At 50.8% G+C, this 12,062-nt stretch overlaps 5 protein-coding genes across 8 annotated transcripts; 2 read left to right on the forward strand and 3 right to left on the reverse strand.

Annotated features, from left to right (window-relative positions):
- Positions 1 to 35: 35 nt before the first annotated feature.
- On the reverse strand, positions 36 to 3,367 carry LOC131208996 (F-box/WD repeat-containing protein 5). Of its 4 annotated transcripts, none has more exons than XM_058201956.1 (8): positions 2,835 to 3,367; positions 2,608 to 2,765; positions 2,362 to 2,539; positions 1,833 to 2,297; positions 1,340 to 1,773; positions 945 to 1,285; positions 708 to 858; positions 36 to 640 (listed from the first exon to the last, which is right to left on the reverse strand). In XM_058201956.1, the coding sequence occupies exons 1-8, from the start codon at positions 3,154 to 3,156 to the stop codon at positions 506 to 508; spliced, it is 2,184 nt and encodes a 727-aa protein (XP_058057939.1). In that variant the 5' UTR covers positions 3,157 to 3,367; the 3' UTR covers positions 36 to 505. The 4 variants fall into 4 exon arrangements, with proteins under 4 accessions (XP_058057939.1, XP_058057940.1, XP_058057938.1 ...); XM_058201957.1 differs by having other exon boundaries at positions 1,340 to 1,681; positions 1,840 to 2,297; positions 2,350 to 2,539; XM_058201955.1 differs by having other exon boundaries at positions 945 to 1,773; positions 1,848 to 2,297.
- A 342-nt stretch (positions 3,368 to 3,709) lies between these two features.
- Positions 3,710 to 5,942, reverse strand: LOC131209406 (E3 ubiquitin-protein ligase PPP1R11). Its single transcript, XM_058202471.1, has 2 exons — positions 5,781 to 5,942; positions 3,710 to 4,191 (listed from the first exon to the last, which is right to left on the reverse strand). The coding sequence occupies exons 1-2, from the start codon at positions 5,862 to 5,864 to the stop codon at positions 3,793 to 3,795; spliced, it is 483 nt and encodes a 160-aa protein (XP_058058454.1). The 5' UTR covers positions 5,865 to 5,942; the 3' UTR covers positions 3,710 to 3,792.
- LOC131209404 (succinate--hydroxymethylglutarate CoA-transferase) lies at positions 4,306 to 5,637 on the reverse strand. Its single transcript, XM_058202470.1, has one exon. It carries the CDS (start codon positions 5,590 to 5,592, stop codon positions 4,306 to 4,308), a length of 1,287 nt encoding a protein of 428 aa, XP_058058453.1. The 5' UTR covers positions 5,593 to 5,637.
- A 522-nt stretch (positions 5,943 to 6,464) lies between the features above and the next one.
- LOC131209042 (zinc finger CCCH domain-containing protein 11A-like) lies at positions 6,465 to 8,849 on the forward strand. The gene has a single exon (XM_058202012.1). It carries the CDS (start codon positions 6,847 to 6,849, stop codon positions 7,270 to 7,272), a length of 426 nt encoding a protein of 141 aa, XP_058057995.1. The 5' UTR covers positions 6,465 to 6,846; the 3' UTR covers positions 7,273 to 8,849.
- Positions 8,850 to 9,836: 987 nt separating this feature from the next.
- LOC131212686 (NADH dehydrogenase [ubiquinone] flavoprotein 1, mitochondrial) lies at positions 9,837 to 11,780 on the forward strand. The gene is made up of 4 exons (XM_058206645.1): positions 9,837 to 10,008; positions 10,090 to 10,338; positions 10,405 to 11,481; positions 11,552 to 11,780. The coding sequence occupies exons 1-4, from the start codon at positions 9,960 to 9,962 to the stop codon at positions 11,629 to 11,631; spliced, it is 1,455 nt and encodes a 484-aa protein (XP_058062628.1). The 5' UTR covers positions 9,837 to 9,959; the 3' UTR covers positions 11,632 to 11,780.
- Positions 11,781 to 12,062: the final 282 nt, after the last annotated feature.

Raw genomic sequence — 12,062 nt, forward strand, 5'->3', positions numbered from 1 at the left:
ACCTGTTTTACTGTACGCGTGGTACTCGAAACAAAAACGTTGGTTCAATTAAATCTTTTATTTGCATGATCATTGAACTCTGCAATTGGCACAGCTCGCTTTTTCTCTCCGTCTCTCCCTTTTTTTCCTGATTAGCCCATACACTGTACACCCTCAAATAGATCTACTTCTAGAATTTTTCCTATTCACTTCGCACAAATGTGTTGAACTACGCGCCCAATAGTGATTATATGTATACGAAAACGAACGAAAGCATACATAATATTACAGTAATGCTAATCAAACGAAGGTTAAAGACAAAACTAACGAACCTATAAACACGGCCAAAACGGGATTTAATTTTTGGGGAATAACAACGGCACACTCGTACACATATTAACCTATCACGTGGCCCACCGTTTGTGCCAATAAGATTGCTCTTGATCCTTACGTATGCTCCGACTAGACTATCGATGGATACACTACTGTTGACAAAGTGAAGGAAGGTCGCATCTTCCCGGCACCATCATCTGTACGATCGTCTGCTACGATAATGGGGCTGCGGTTGAGGGCGATTGTTACGGTTTAGCTTTCTAAACTCGACCGCCTTCCCAACCGGAACGATGCCAAGCTTTTTCGCTTTCGCTGCCGATCGCCAAACCTTTCGGGGATGAGATCAGAACCGGAAACAGTTAGCGCGAGATTGATCACTTCCGTCATCGAATTACCTTAATTTCGTAATCGTCACTGGTGGTCACGAGCATCTCGTTATCACGCGGATTGAAGGCCACACTGTTCACTACGTCCTCGTGCTGGTACTTGGCCAGACACACACCATAGTATCGCTCCCACAGGTAAGCGTGCATATCTTCGGCACCACTGCTCGCAACGCAAAAGCCGGAAAAGAGAAATGCAGTTTACAAAAATGAGCAACAGACTTCGTTGGCCATTGGCAGTTTTCTTACCTCGCGACGTAATTATCACAGACGTCCAGAAAGATGAAGAAACACTCCGTGTTCGGGGTGTACGCTTTGTGGGCGCGCAACATTTTGCCAACCTTCTTCAGTGTCATCAGGTCTATCACGTGTATGTCGATTTCCTGCGCGATCGCCGGCGGTTCAAGCGGGTTGCGGATGACGCAGTTTTTCGGCCACGGCCGACTGTTCACGTACAGGTAGCGATGGTCGGGGCTCAGCCCCATGCCGATAATATGGCCGTGCAGATCGATTAACTTGTCGACGCGATCGAACCGGTCCGCCACTGCCTCGTAGTTTGCCCAGTTCGGTTCGACCGGGGGCGATTCGTTCTGTAACAGATACTGCAGGCGGATTTCTTCCGGTGACATCTCGGCCATAATTACCTGCAGCTCGCGCTGTCGCTCGCGGATCGCGACGCGCTCCCGGAGCGTGCTCCCGTATTCGACACGGCGCGGAAACGTTACGCCCGTTATGCGCTTGAACCCGATCTGATGCGGCGTGTAGGTTTTCGAGCCGGTCGAAAATATCAGATACTTCGGTGTGCTAAGCTGCGCGATGTCGTCCTCGCTTTCGGACAGTTCCGTAGAATCGTCAGCAACGCCTCCACGTTCTTCGTCATCATCGTCATCGTCATCGAGGCAATCGTCCGACGAATCGTAGTACGATTCTTCGTACTCCTGCCTGAACTCCTCCAGGTACTGAATCGGGCTAGCGTAATCCGCTGGCTCAGCCACCGGCGGTTGCATCGCTGCCCCTGTCCCTGCCTGTCCCTCATCGCCTTCCCGTGCCTGGTCCCCTTGCAGACCTTCACCATTCGCTACAGAAAAACATCACATTATAGCCCCATGGTCGGCATTACTTCCCGACAGTTAATACCATTAACGTTCGCACCGGCCTCTGGTTCTTCGTCCGGATCGTCGTCTTCGTCCTCCGAATCGGGGTCGTGGTTCATCTGGTAATGGGACAGTGGATTGCCTGCCCGACGCCCACCGCTTCCGCTTGGTCCATCGTCGGTCGCTCTCGATTGGTTGGACGCTTCGTCTCCGTCTTCATCCTTCCTTCCCTTGCCAACGCTATCGTCCTCTGCAAGCCACGGACAATTGGCGACCATGATGGCGCGAATCGAGCTGGCGTTTCGATTGTAAAACTTGTAAATCTGCTTCCGCACCGGCGTGTGCTCCGAATCGACTTCCTGGCTGGCCTTGTTCAACCACAGCATCGATTGGCTCACCAGGTGCGCCAACCAGCTGAGGTCACCCGACAGCAGATGCTGATCGCTGAACCAGGTGCCAAAGATGTCGTACGGTCGGTTCGTTACGCGGCACTTCAACCGGAACCCATCTGGCCGCGTGGATTGGGAAAGAATTAATCGAAGGAACAATGAAACGATCACGAAAAATCTTACTCTGCATCGTAAACACGGCAATCTCGCCCGAAGTGCTGTGCGGCGAGCCAAAGTGGACGCCCGACACCAGGAGCAGCGTGTCGCTCTGGTTAAACTGCGAGTACTGTGTGTACTTCCAATTTAACTTCTTCATGTCGTACGAGTCACGAATGGTCGACGGATAGCTAGCGTTCCAAACCTGCAAGACCGATCACAGAGGGTCAGAGTAACGCATTGCCGTAGAACACTGAGCGCGCGCTTGCTTACGATCACGAAACCGTCCTTGGAGCAGGTTGCAAAGATTTTGCCATTATGCGAAAAGCTCACATGCAGCACTTGGTGCGAATGTTTTGTCAGCACGTCCGTCATCACCAGCGGCACGTTGTTCGTCAGTCGGCGATACTCGGAACGCCAGCTCTCGGCCCCTGTTGGGCGGAAGGTTGAAAGGATTACTTTGAGACGAATTATTTTATGTCAACCGTCACACGCCGTACCTCGCTTGAGTGGAATGGACGCATCCACGTTAAACTCCCGGCGGAAGTACTTGCGCCAGATGTAGTCATCCTTCGACAGCCTGTACCACCGTCGGCAGCACTGGGCCGCGTTCAGCATATCGCGCGGGTGCAGGTGAAAGAAGATTTTAATAAACAGAGGCTCCGGTAGAAACACCCACGGACTGTTTTCGGCGTACTGGCCACCGCCATCGTACTCATCGCTGCTACTCGATCCGCTGCTACTGGTGTTCGATTCTATGCTTTCCGGGTTCCGCTTTTCGTTCACGACGTTTCTCGCCAGATTACACCGTGCTTCCGCCATTTCAGCAGTCGATACCACCCTCGCTGAACGCGATTATTGCTAAACGCACTTTCACTATCGCCTTCGCTCGTGATCTTCAGTTTGCCTTTTTTTGTTTTTCTTCACTGCAAACGCGTAATGGTCGGGAGCCACCACAATCAAAACATTCACGGTAGGAGGGTGTTCCTCTTCAGTTTGGGTTCCAATGGGGGACGGCAACTTCCGTACACTCGCGACAAGCGAGGATCTGTTGGAGAACGGGGAAATTGAAGTGGCCACGGCGTAAACCTATCCAATCCGGAAGATCGCAATTACTCACCTTCTGCGTACGGAGTGTTACGGAGGTGGCTGAAAATAAAAATAAACACACACCACTCACTGACAGACAACGTTGTCAACAGAGAGCGCGGATCGTGTTTATGGCTTCGGATGCAAAAGTTAACGTTTCATTGCTTTCTCCTTTTCTCTTGCACGCAACGCGGTTACAGATCGCAGGAACCTTTGCCGGCGATCACGTGATTGAGTTTGATTTCCTTTTGCGCCGCCACAAACCACCACTGTTGCTTGCGTTTAAATATGTTCAGTACTTATATTTGCGTTATTTACAATTTGGTTTGAAACTTCGTTTTAGCGTTGGTATCTTACAATGGCATCGCTCTATCCTTGTTGGGCCGTACAGCAGGCGTGAGCTGTTGAATCATCCGGTACACGACAAGCCCCCTTCGACGGTCCATCTACGGCATCAGAATTGGCACCATTGCCGTCTTCGTCGTCGTCATCGTCATCACCATCGCCCGGTTTGGCGGGCACCGGAGGAACCGGAGCGCCAACCACGTGTTTACGGTTTTTCTTTTTAAGCTCCACATGGCCGAAGCAGTGCTCACATTCGTCCTCACTTTCCGACGAACTCTCGCCGAAAGCGCGTGGTTTCTCGTAGATGCAGCAGCACTTGGATTTTTTCTTGTTCATATGCTCGTTGTCGACCGTACCGTTTGTCCACTGCACTTTCTTGTCGCTTCGAGGCTTTTGCAGGCGTAACCGCAGCACCGGCGCTTCCTGGAAATCAGATACCGATTGTTAGTCACTGTTCAACCTCCTACTAGCTCGTCGATTCATTATCATAATTCGGACTTTCAATAAGCTGCAACCGAATTGCATGCACCCCATTCTTTATTGGATTACTTTGGTCTCTCTCAAATGCTTCAACTGCTCGTCCCCGTAACCGAGCAATCCGCGCAACACTTCGTCCGTGTGTTGGCCGAGCAGAGGTGGAACGGAGAGGATCTCGTTCCTCGACTCTCCGTACACGACCGGAGGTCCAACTAGCTTCACTTCACCCGCCGTCGGATGCTGCAGAGTTTTTACCAGACCGATCGCCTGCAGGTGAGGATCTGCAAACACCTCCCGCATACCATTGATCGGTCCGACGGGAAACGAAGCCCCATCGAACAGGTCCATCCATTCGGCAGAAGTTTTTCTTTTTATAATCTTTCCCAGTAACTCAATCAGCTCCTTCCGGTGGGCGACACGTGCCGGGTTGCTGACGAACCGTTCGTCCTGCGCCAACTCCTCGACCCCTAGAAACCGGCAGAGATCAACAAACTGGGCATCACTGCCACAACCGACCGTAATGTAGCCCGTCCGGGTTTCGAATGCCTCGTACGGCACAATACTCTCGTGGGCCGTTCCCCAGCGCTTTGCTTCGCGGTTCGCATTGAGGTAGTTGCTCGCCACGTTAATAAGGCAGGCCACCTGCGTCGAGAACAGGTTCACGTCGATCTTTTGGCCCCTTCCGGTGCGGTAGCGTTGTAACAGCGCGGCCAAAATAGCTCCGTGGGCGAACAGGCCTGTCGCGATGTCCGTGATCGCTACGCCGACCTTCGCCGGTGGACCATTCTCACTGCCGGTGATGTGCAACAGTCCGCCCATCGAGCCCGCGATCACGTCGTATCCGGGCTTCGACCGATACGGTCCGACCGCGCCAAACCCGGTGATGGAACAGTACACCAATGATGGGGCGATCGATTTGAGCGTATCGTAGCCCAGTCCAAACTCGTCCAGCTTGCCGGGAACGTAGTTCTCGACCAGTACATCACACTTCCGGGCCAGATCGTAAATCACCTCGCGGCCCGTTTTCAGATTAACGCAGACACTTTTCTTGTTACGGTTCGCCGCCATAAAATACACGGAGTCGCTCGAGTTGGGCAAAAACGGTGGGCCCCATTTGCGCGACTCATCGCCACCGAATGGCCGCTCGATCTTGTACACCTGCGCCCCCAGATCGCCGAGCACCATGGTGCAGTACGGTCCGGCTACGATCCGGGTTAGATCGAGGATTTTGATGCCCTCCAGAGGAAACTGCGGCGTATCAGCTGCCTGCGTACTGTAACCGTGTTGTGCGTTCTTACGCCACCGGAGCCACCGAGTTGCTGCTGGAACCGAACTCTGGAAACGCATCTTGCCAAAGGTGCTGCGCTAATACGACGGTTTATGCAAATCACGATACGCTCGCGCACTGGCCACGCAACGGCCAGTGTGTGAGCACAAATTATGATTGTTTACCCACACATCCTGATAAAGAGTTTACCGTCTCCGCCCACAGTCCGTCCGCTCGTTCCCTGTTCTTCTTGTGGAAGAGCACCTACCTCACTGCTTGTGCCGGAAATCGGCTCGTCCTGGGCGATGGTTTCCGTGATGCTGCGGCTGTTGGTAGGCGTTTCCGGGTTCATGATGGACAATCCGGGAGAAAACTCCGCCGGTAACGATCGCGCTGTTTTGTTGTTTCTGAAAAAGGGTTTCCTTCCCCAGTGGTGTTGGTGTTTTCGATGCACATCAAAATAAATCGACCTCCATCATCTGACAGCTTCGGACTGGCTTTCGTCGATTGTTCGATCAACAACGAAGGCAAAGAAGAAGTGTATCGCGATTTAAAATGGCCATACGAAAGTATTTTTAAAACACACTCATTTTGATATTCTACATCTGCCCATGCAAGATGGATCTTAGTGAAAGAATCGTCAGGCAATTTATAGTTTTTATAAGGACTTTCTTCAACGCGCCTAGCTACGTCACATACTTTATCGGTGGTTTACCAATGACTTAGCTTGTGCCAGAGCTAAACTGTGATGGAATTCAAACAGCACGGAATAGCAAGCAGCTCTCACAAACCTCACCTTTTCCATTCAAAATGCATTAACAAATTGCATTTACAACGGTCACTTCAAACGATGTCTACGAATCTGTCAAAGCATTTCAGTCGTCGAATCCCCCGTCGATCAAACCATTCGATTTCGTCGACGGATTGAGGGCTGGTGAAAGTTGTGCACACACCAGCATTGATATCGTCGTGGAAGTGGAAAAAAGGAGATTGTGTGTACTTTTGCATTCTGATCCTGATTCGTGGAGTAGTTCTTGCCGCACGTTGTGTGCATCGTTTCCCTGCCAGCGAAGAGTAGAGCTTTCCGAACGACGGCACCAGCAGAGCAGCGGAACACAGTAGAACCAACACCGGACACGGAACCGAGAGTGGACAGCGAGGCCGAGCTTAGCTTTTGTGCGTAATCCCCCCACGTGCCGCCATCTAACGCCGCCAAGACGCCGATCGCCAGCGACAGATTGCCCCGCAGGCGAGGACTCTCTTTTGGCCCAAAAATTGCTCTTCGGTCGAAAAGGCAGCAGCCCCCGCGCCGGAAGTTGGTCCATCCGCCCTTTATGGACCTCCCAAGGAACCTGCACGATTGCTACTTCTTCTACTACTCGACATGTAAGAAGGGCACCAACTGCGAATACCGCCACGAACCGGCTGCTCTCGGGCACGAGAAGACGTGCAAGATGTGGCAAGAGGGCAAGTGCTACAATCGCACTTGCACGATGCGCCACATGAAGATCGAAAAGCCGCGCTCGGCCACGCCATGCTTCTGGGAGGATCAGCCGGGTGGCTGCCGCAAGCCACACTGCGTCTTCCAGCACAAGATGCCGAAGCCGAGCCAGCCGACCACCAGCAACGTGGGCGTTCCGGTGCAACCGGCAGCGGCGGCCGCCGCGGCCAACGCTGCCACCGCCCATCTGCTCCACTCGACTTCGGCTGCCGTCGTGCTGGACTACAATTACGCCACGCTGCTGCCCAGAATCATCTAAACCGCTCGCTGATGGCTGGTAGCAATGGCGGCCGTCATGGGTTCGCCTATGGCCGCCAGACTATGGCCGATGTGGTGGTAACCAAACAGCAGCAAGGAGCTATACGCGTGCAAACCACGCACTCTGCTCCCGCGGCCCGCTTTCCCCCCTTCACGTACGCACTACTACCACACCTATCCGTTTCGTTCCGGGCTAGGATCAGCCAAGCCAGCTAAGAACGTATTTATTATATTTATTCTTTCGCATTCTTATCGTTGTCACTATACCTACACGCGACGGAACGCCGTGGATTGCCGCTAGAAAGAGAGTGGAAACGTAGTGCCGAAGTGTAGTGCGGTGCGGTGCGGTCGGGTTTTGAATAGCAATATATGGAGTCTAGTAAAAATCTGTTGATCCTGTTGGGTGGCTCGACTACGAGGAGCAGTTCTGTCGCAATAAGGTTGTTCCAAATTGAATGCTGACCCGCGAAAGAATGGGCGAACGGAATAGTTTTTAGCAACCAGGCAGGTCCGACCAGTGTTTGATCTAACCGATCTATGCTTCGAGGAAAGGATGATCGATGGATTGATTTATTATCGTTTCTGTAACGATTCTGCAAACCTTCACTCCGGTTGCAAAGCATAATACCATGAGTGCATTAATCCAGTAGTTATGCGGTATAGTTATAGTTTTTTTTTATTGTCACTAATTTGGGTTGAACTTAGATAATAGCGCCAAAAGCAAACGGAAGCAAAAGCCTTCCAACCCCGTTTCTTCAGGCGGAACCCAGGCGCAGAGCGAACTCTTTAGCTGCAGTACGGCATTTTGTTTTGTTTGTTTATTTTTGGTAGATCTTAGCAAAAAAAAAGTATAATTTCTCTTTCGCCGTGTCACAACAAAAAACCCTTAGCTATCAAATGCGAATCTCTGCTAGAACGCGAGCGACACATTCGTAATTTGTTACCCCACGTGGTAGGCTCACAAAAAGCAAAAAGGAAAGAACAAGTTGATCGAACCGACCCTCAAACTTATCGGGCTCCTCTTCTAGAAGCTGCTCCCGCTGGACAGCTTCATTTATGTATTTTTGTTAGTTTTTTTTCTCTATTTGGTGGAGGTTTGTGATCGAGAGTTCCTTATGCATACAGGCGAAGCAAAAAAGAAATGGTAAAACAAACTAATAATAACAAAACGGAAAACGCGCATAGAACACACTGAACGGTTTAGACATTTGTTCAAAAATAGATAAACGAGCATTATTACGGGCGGAACCTTTAGTTGCAAATAAAACACATGCCGTGTGGCGTCGTATGAAACGGACTAGGATTGTTAGAACAAGAATTAGCACATATGGGCATAATAGTAAACAAGGTTCGAACGAACGCTGAAACCCTTGAGAAGCATTGTTAAACGGGGCAAGAGAGAAGTTTGTAATAGAGAAAGGCAAGGAGATTATCTAAACATTTTAAATTCATCAAATAATAACAAAATATAATCACGGTATAGAGCAAACAGGAAAACGGTGCGTGTGCGAGCAGCTTTGTAACAAATCACCCACATCATGTGTGGGGTAAGGTTTTGTGTCCTTTCTTTAATCTAACTTGGTCTAATATATATAATATATTATATATATATATATTCTTTTCTTCACGACAGCATATGTTTGTTGATTAGAAACAATGTGACCGGGGCAGGTCGAAACTCGTCCAACTCGATATCCACATCGGGGATAGCAAATTCGTTTCCCGCAAACATCTTACCATCGAATACTGCGCGGAAGGTAACTTAAGTTGCGCATTATCGGCAAGAATGGTATCTTCGTTGACAATTTGCTCCACCGAAAAAGGGATCAACCAAATATCCTTCCAAAACAATGCACCTTTCGCATACCTTCAACAAATATTACTTTCCAATTCGAGAATTCCGATGACGGATTGATTGATCTAAACGAATTCACGCCTGTTCATATTGATAGCGATGAGATACCGAAAACTACCATGGGAAACCAAGGCTTTGGGGAAAATATAAAGTTACAAGCGCTTTCGTTGCCGGAACCAAGGCCCTTGCACCTACTCCCAAATGATCGTGCAAGCCATTTCAGTGGCGCCTGGTAGCAACGCCAGCTTGGCTGGGATCTACTCCTGCGTAACCGAAAAGTATCCGTAATACCGACTTCAACCTGGCAACGACTGGCAACGATCCATCCGGCATAACTTAAGGTTCCACTCTTATTTCATCAATATATCACGCTGTATTGGACCGTCTCGGAAACAAGAGCTGTTCGATCGGTGCTCCAAGTGCCGTGGCCAACGCCATATTCTTCCGGAATCCAATCCAACTCAATGAGTGTCCTTACCAATCAACCTATCAACTACGCATTCAAAATAAGAGACGAATTAGCTTAAGCTAAAAATCTCTATAATACATGAAAAACAAAAAAACTAAATTCAAACTGAGATATTAATGAACCAACATTGAAATATTTAACAGTCTCTCGGGCAAATTGAAATATTTCTCTGATTTCGCCAAAAAATTGACAATCTCATCTGACAGCACCCAGCTGACGTCGGACGTCAGTTTGTATTTTTCTTAAGATCGCGAAATTTTCCCTTAACGCAAAAGCCTAATTTATTATTTTCCATCGTGCGGTTGGAAATTGGCTGTTCTTCGTCACTGCGGCAACGAGAACCGGACAAGTGATTGAGGCAACCATGGCGAACGCACTGGTGCGGCTAAATTGCATGCCGAAGCCACAATTAGGTAAGGACATGACGCAGTGCGCGGTAGTAGCTTATGTAATTTGGAGTGTTTGAAATGCGTCTTCAAAACAATCCTTCGCAGCGGCACTGGTACCGTCGGCCATCCGCGGCTCGGCGGCCGCCTGTGGCCAGCAGCAGGTCCGGCATCAGTCGGCCCAAGCGTCGGCACCGCCACCACAGACGAGGACCAAGTTCGGAGGAATGGCCGATCAGGACCGCATATTCACCAACCTCTACGGACGGCACGATTGGCGTCTTAAGGGAGCTCTCAAGCGCGGCGATTGGTACAAAACGAAGGAAATCCTGCTGAAGGGTGTCGACTGGATACTGAGTGCGTTTCTCTCTCCGCTGAAGGGCAACTCCAAGCACTGACCGAACATCCTTTTTCGCGTTGCAGATGAAATCAAAGTGTCCGGTTTGCGTGGCCGCGGAGGCGCCGGGTTCCCCAGCGGTATGAAGTGGTCGTTCATGAACAAACCGTCGGACGGCCGTCCGAAGTATTTGGTCGTGAACGCGGACGAGGGCGAGCCGGGAACGTGCAAGGATCGGGAGATTATGCGCCACGACCCACACAAGCTGATCGAAGGGTGCTTGATTGCGGGCCGCGCGATGGGAGCCCGAGCTGCTTATATCTACATCCGCGGTGAGTTTTATAACGAAGCGTCCAACATGCAGCTGGCCATCGCCGAAGCGTACCAGGCGGGATTGATTGGAAAGAATGCGTGCGGATCGGGATACGATTTCGACGTGTTTATGCACCGCGGAGCGGGTGCGTACATCTGCGGCGAGGAGACGGCTCTGATTGAATCCCTCGAAGGCAAGCAGGGAAAACCGCGCCTGAAGCCACCGTTCCCGGCCGACGTCGGAGTGTTCGGTTGTCCGACGACGGTGGCCAACGTGGAAACGGTTGCCGTCGCCCCGACCATCTGCCGCCGAGGAGGCGTTTGGTTTGCCGGCTTTGGCCGCACGCGTAACTCGGGCACGAAGCTGTTCAACATTTCGGGCCACGTCAACACGCCGTGCACGGTCGAGGAGGAGATGTCCATTCCGCTGAAGGAGCTAATCGAGCGCCATGCCGGAGGCATTCGGGGCGGCTGGGACAACCTGCTCGGTATCATCCCGGGTGGCTCTTCGACACCGGTCATCCCGAAGTCGGTGTGCGAAGATGTGTTGATGGACTTTGACGGGCTGGTGCAGGCGCAAACTTCGCTCGGCACTGCCGCTATCATCGTGATGGACAAATCGACCGATATGATCAAGGCGATCTCGCGTCTGATCATGTTCTACAAGCACGAGAGCTGCGGCCAGTGTACGCCGTGCCGCGAGGGCATCGGGTGGATGAACAAGATCATGCACCGCTTCGTGGCAGGCAATGCGCGGCCAGCGGAGATAGACATGCTGTGGGAAATCTCCAAGCAAATCGAAGGACACACCATCTGCGCGCTGGGCGACGGTGCCGCATGGCCAGTCCAAGGTAAGTACGGCAACGGACCACACTGTGTCCTGTGTGGTACACGATCACTAACTTTCTCTATCCCAAACAGGTCTAATCCGACACTTCCGCCCGGAAATAGAAGCCCGAATGAAGGAATACGAGCAGAAGACAGCTGCTGGTAAGCAGTAAATTGTCGGGACACTACCCGATCCTTACGCGAGCTAAAAGTATAATTGAAACAAAACGCTGAACTAGAAAAGAGCCCACAAAACTGTAAAAGAGTTTGTACACATCCCACGTCGCTTCAGAGGTCAATAAACCGATTTGTTCTGTTTAAACACGGCTTGGGGACTGGAATTTACAAGTTTAAACTACATTTTTGTCCCTCCGTCAGTGATCTTATCGAACCTTTGCGCCTTGGCTGATCAATTTCATGTTGGTACGGATAAACAATGACGAACCCGCGATGCGAACAATGTATTGTTTGTTATTATAGTGTTATATGTTATTAAACAAGTGTTTATCGCCGTAAGTCCGAGGAATTATACTTTTGTGCAGCGATTGATCCCTTATTCTATTTTGGGGTTGCTGATCCATTTCGACACGAGAAAAGTGTTCCC

Source organism: Anopheles bellator, chromosome 2, assembly GCF_943735745.2.
Source record: "Anopheles bellator chromosome 2, idAnoBellAS_SP24_06.2, whole genome shotgun sequence".
Taxonomy (NCBI): Eukaryota; Metazoa; Arthropoda; class Insecta; order Diptera; family Culicidae; genus Anopheles; species Anopheles bellator.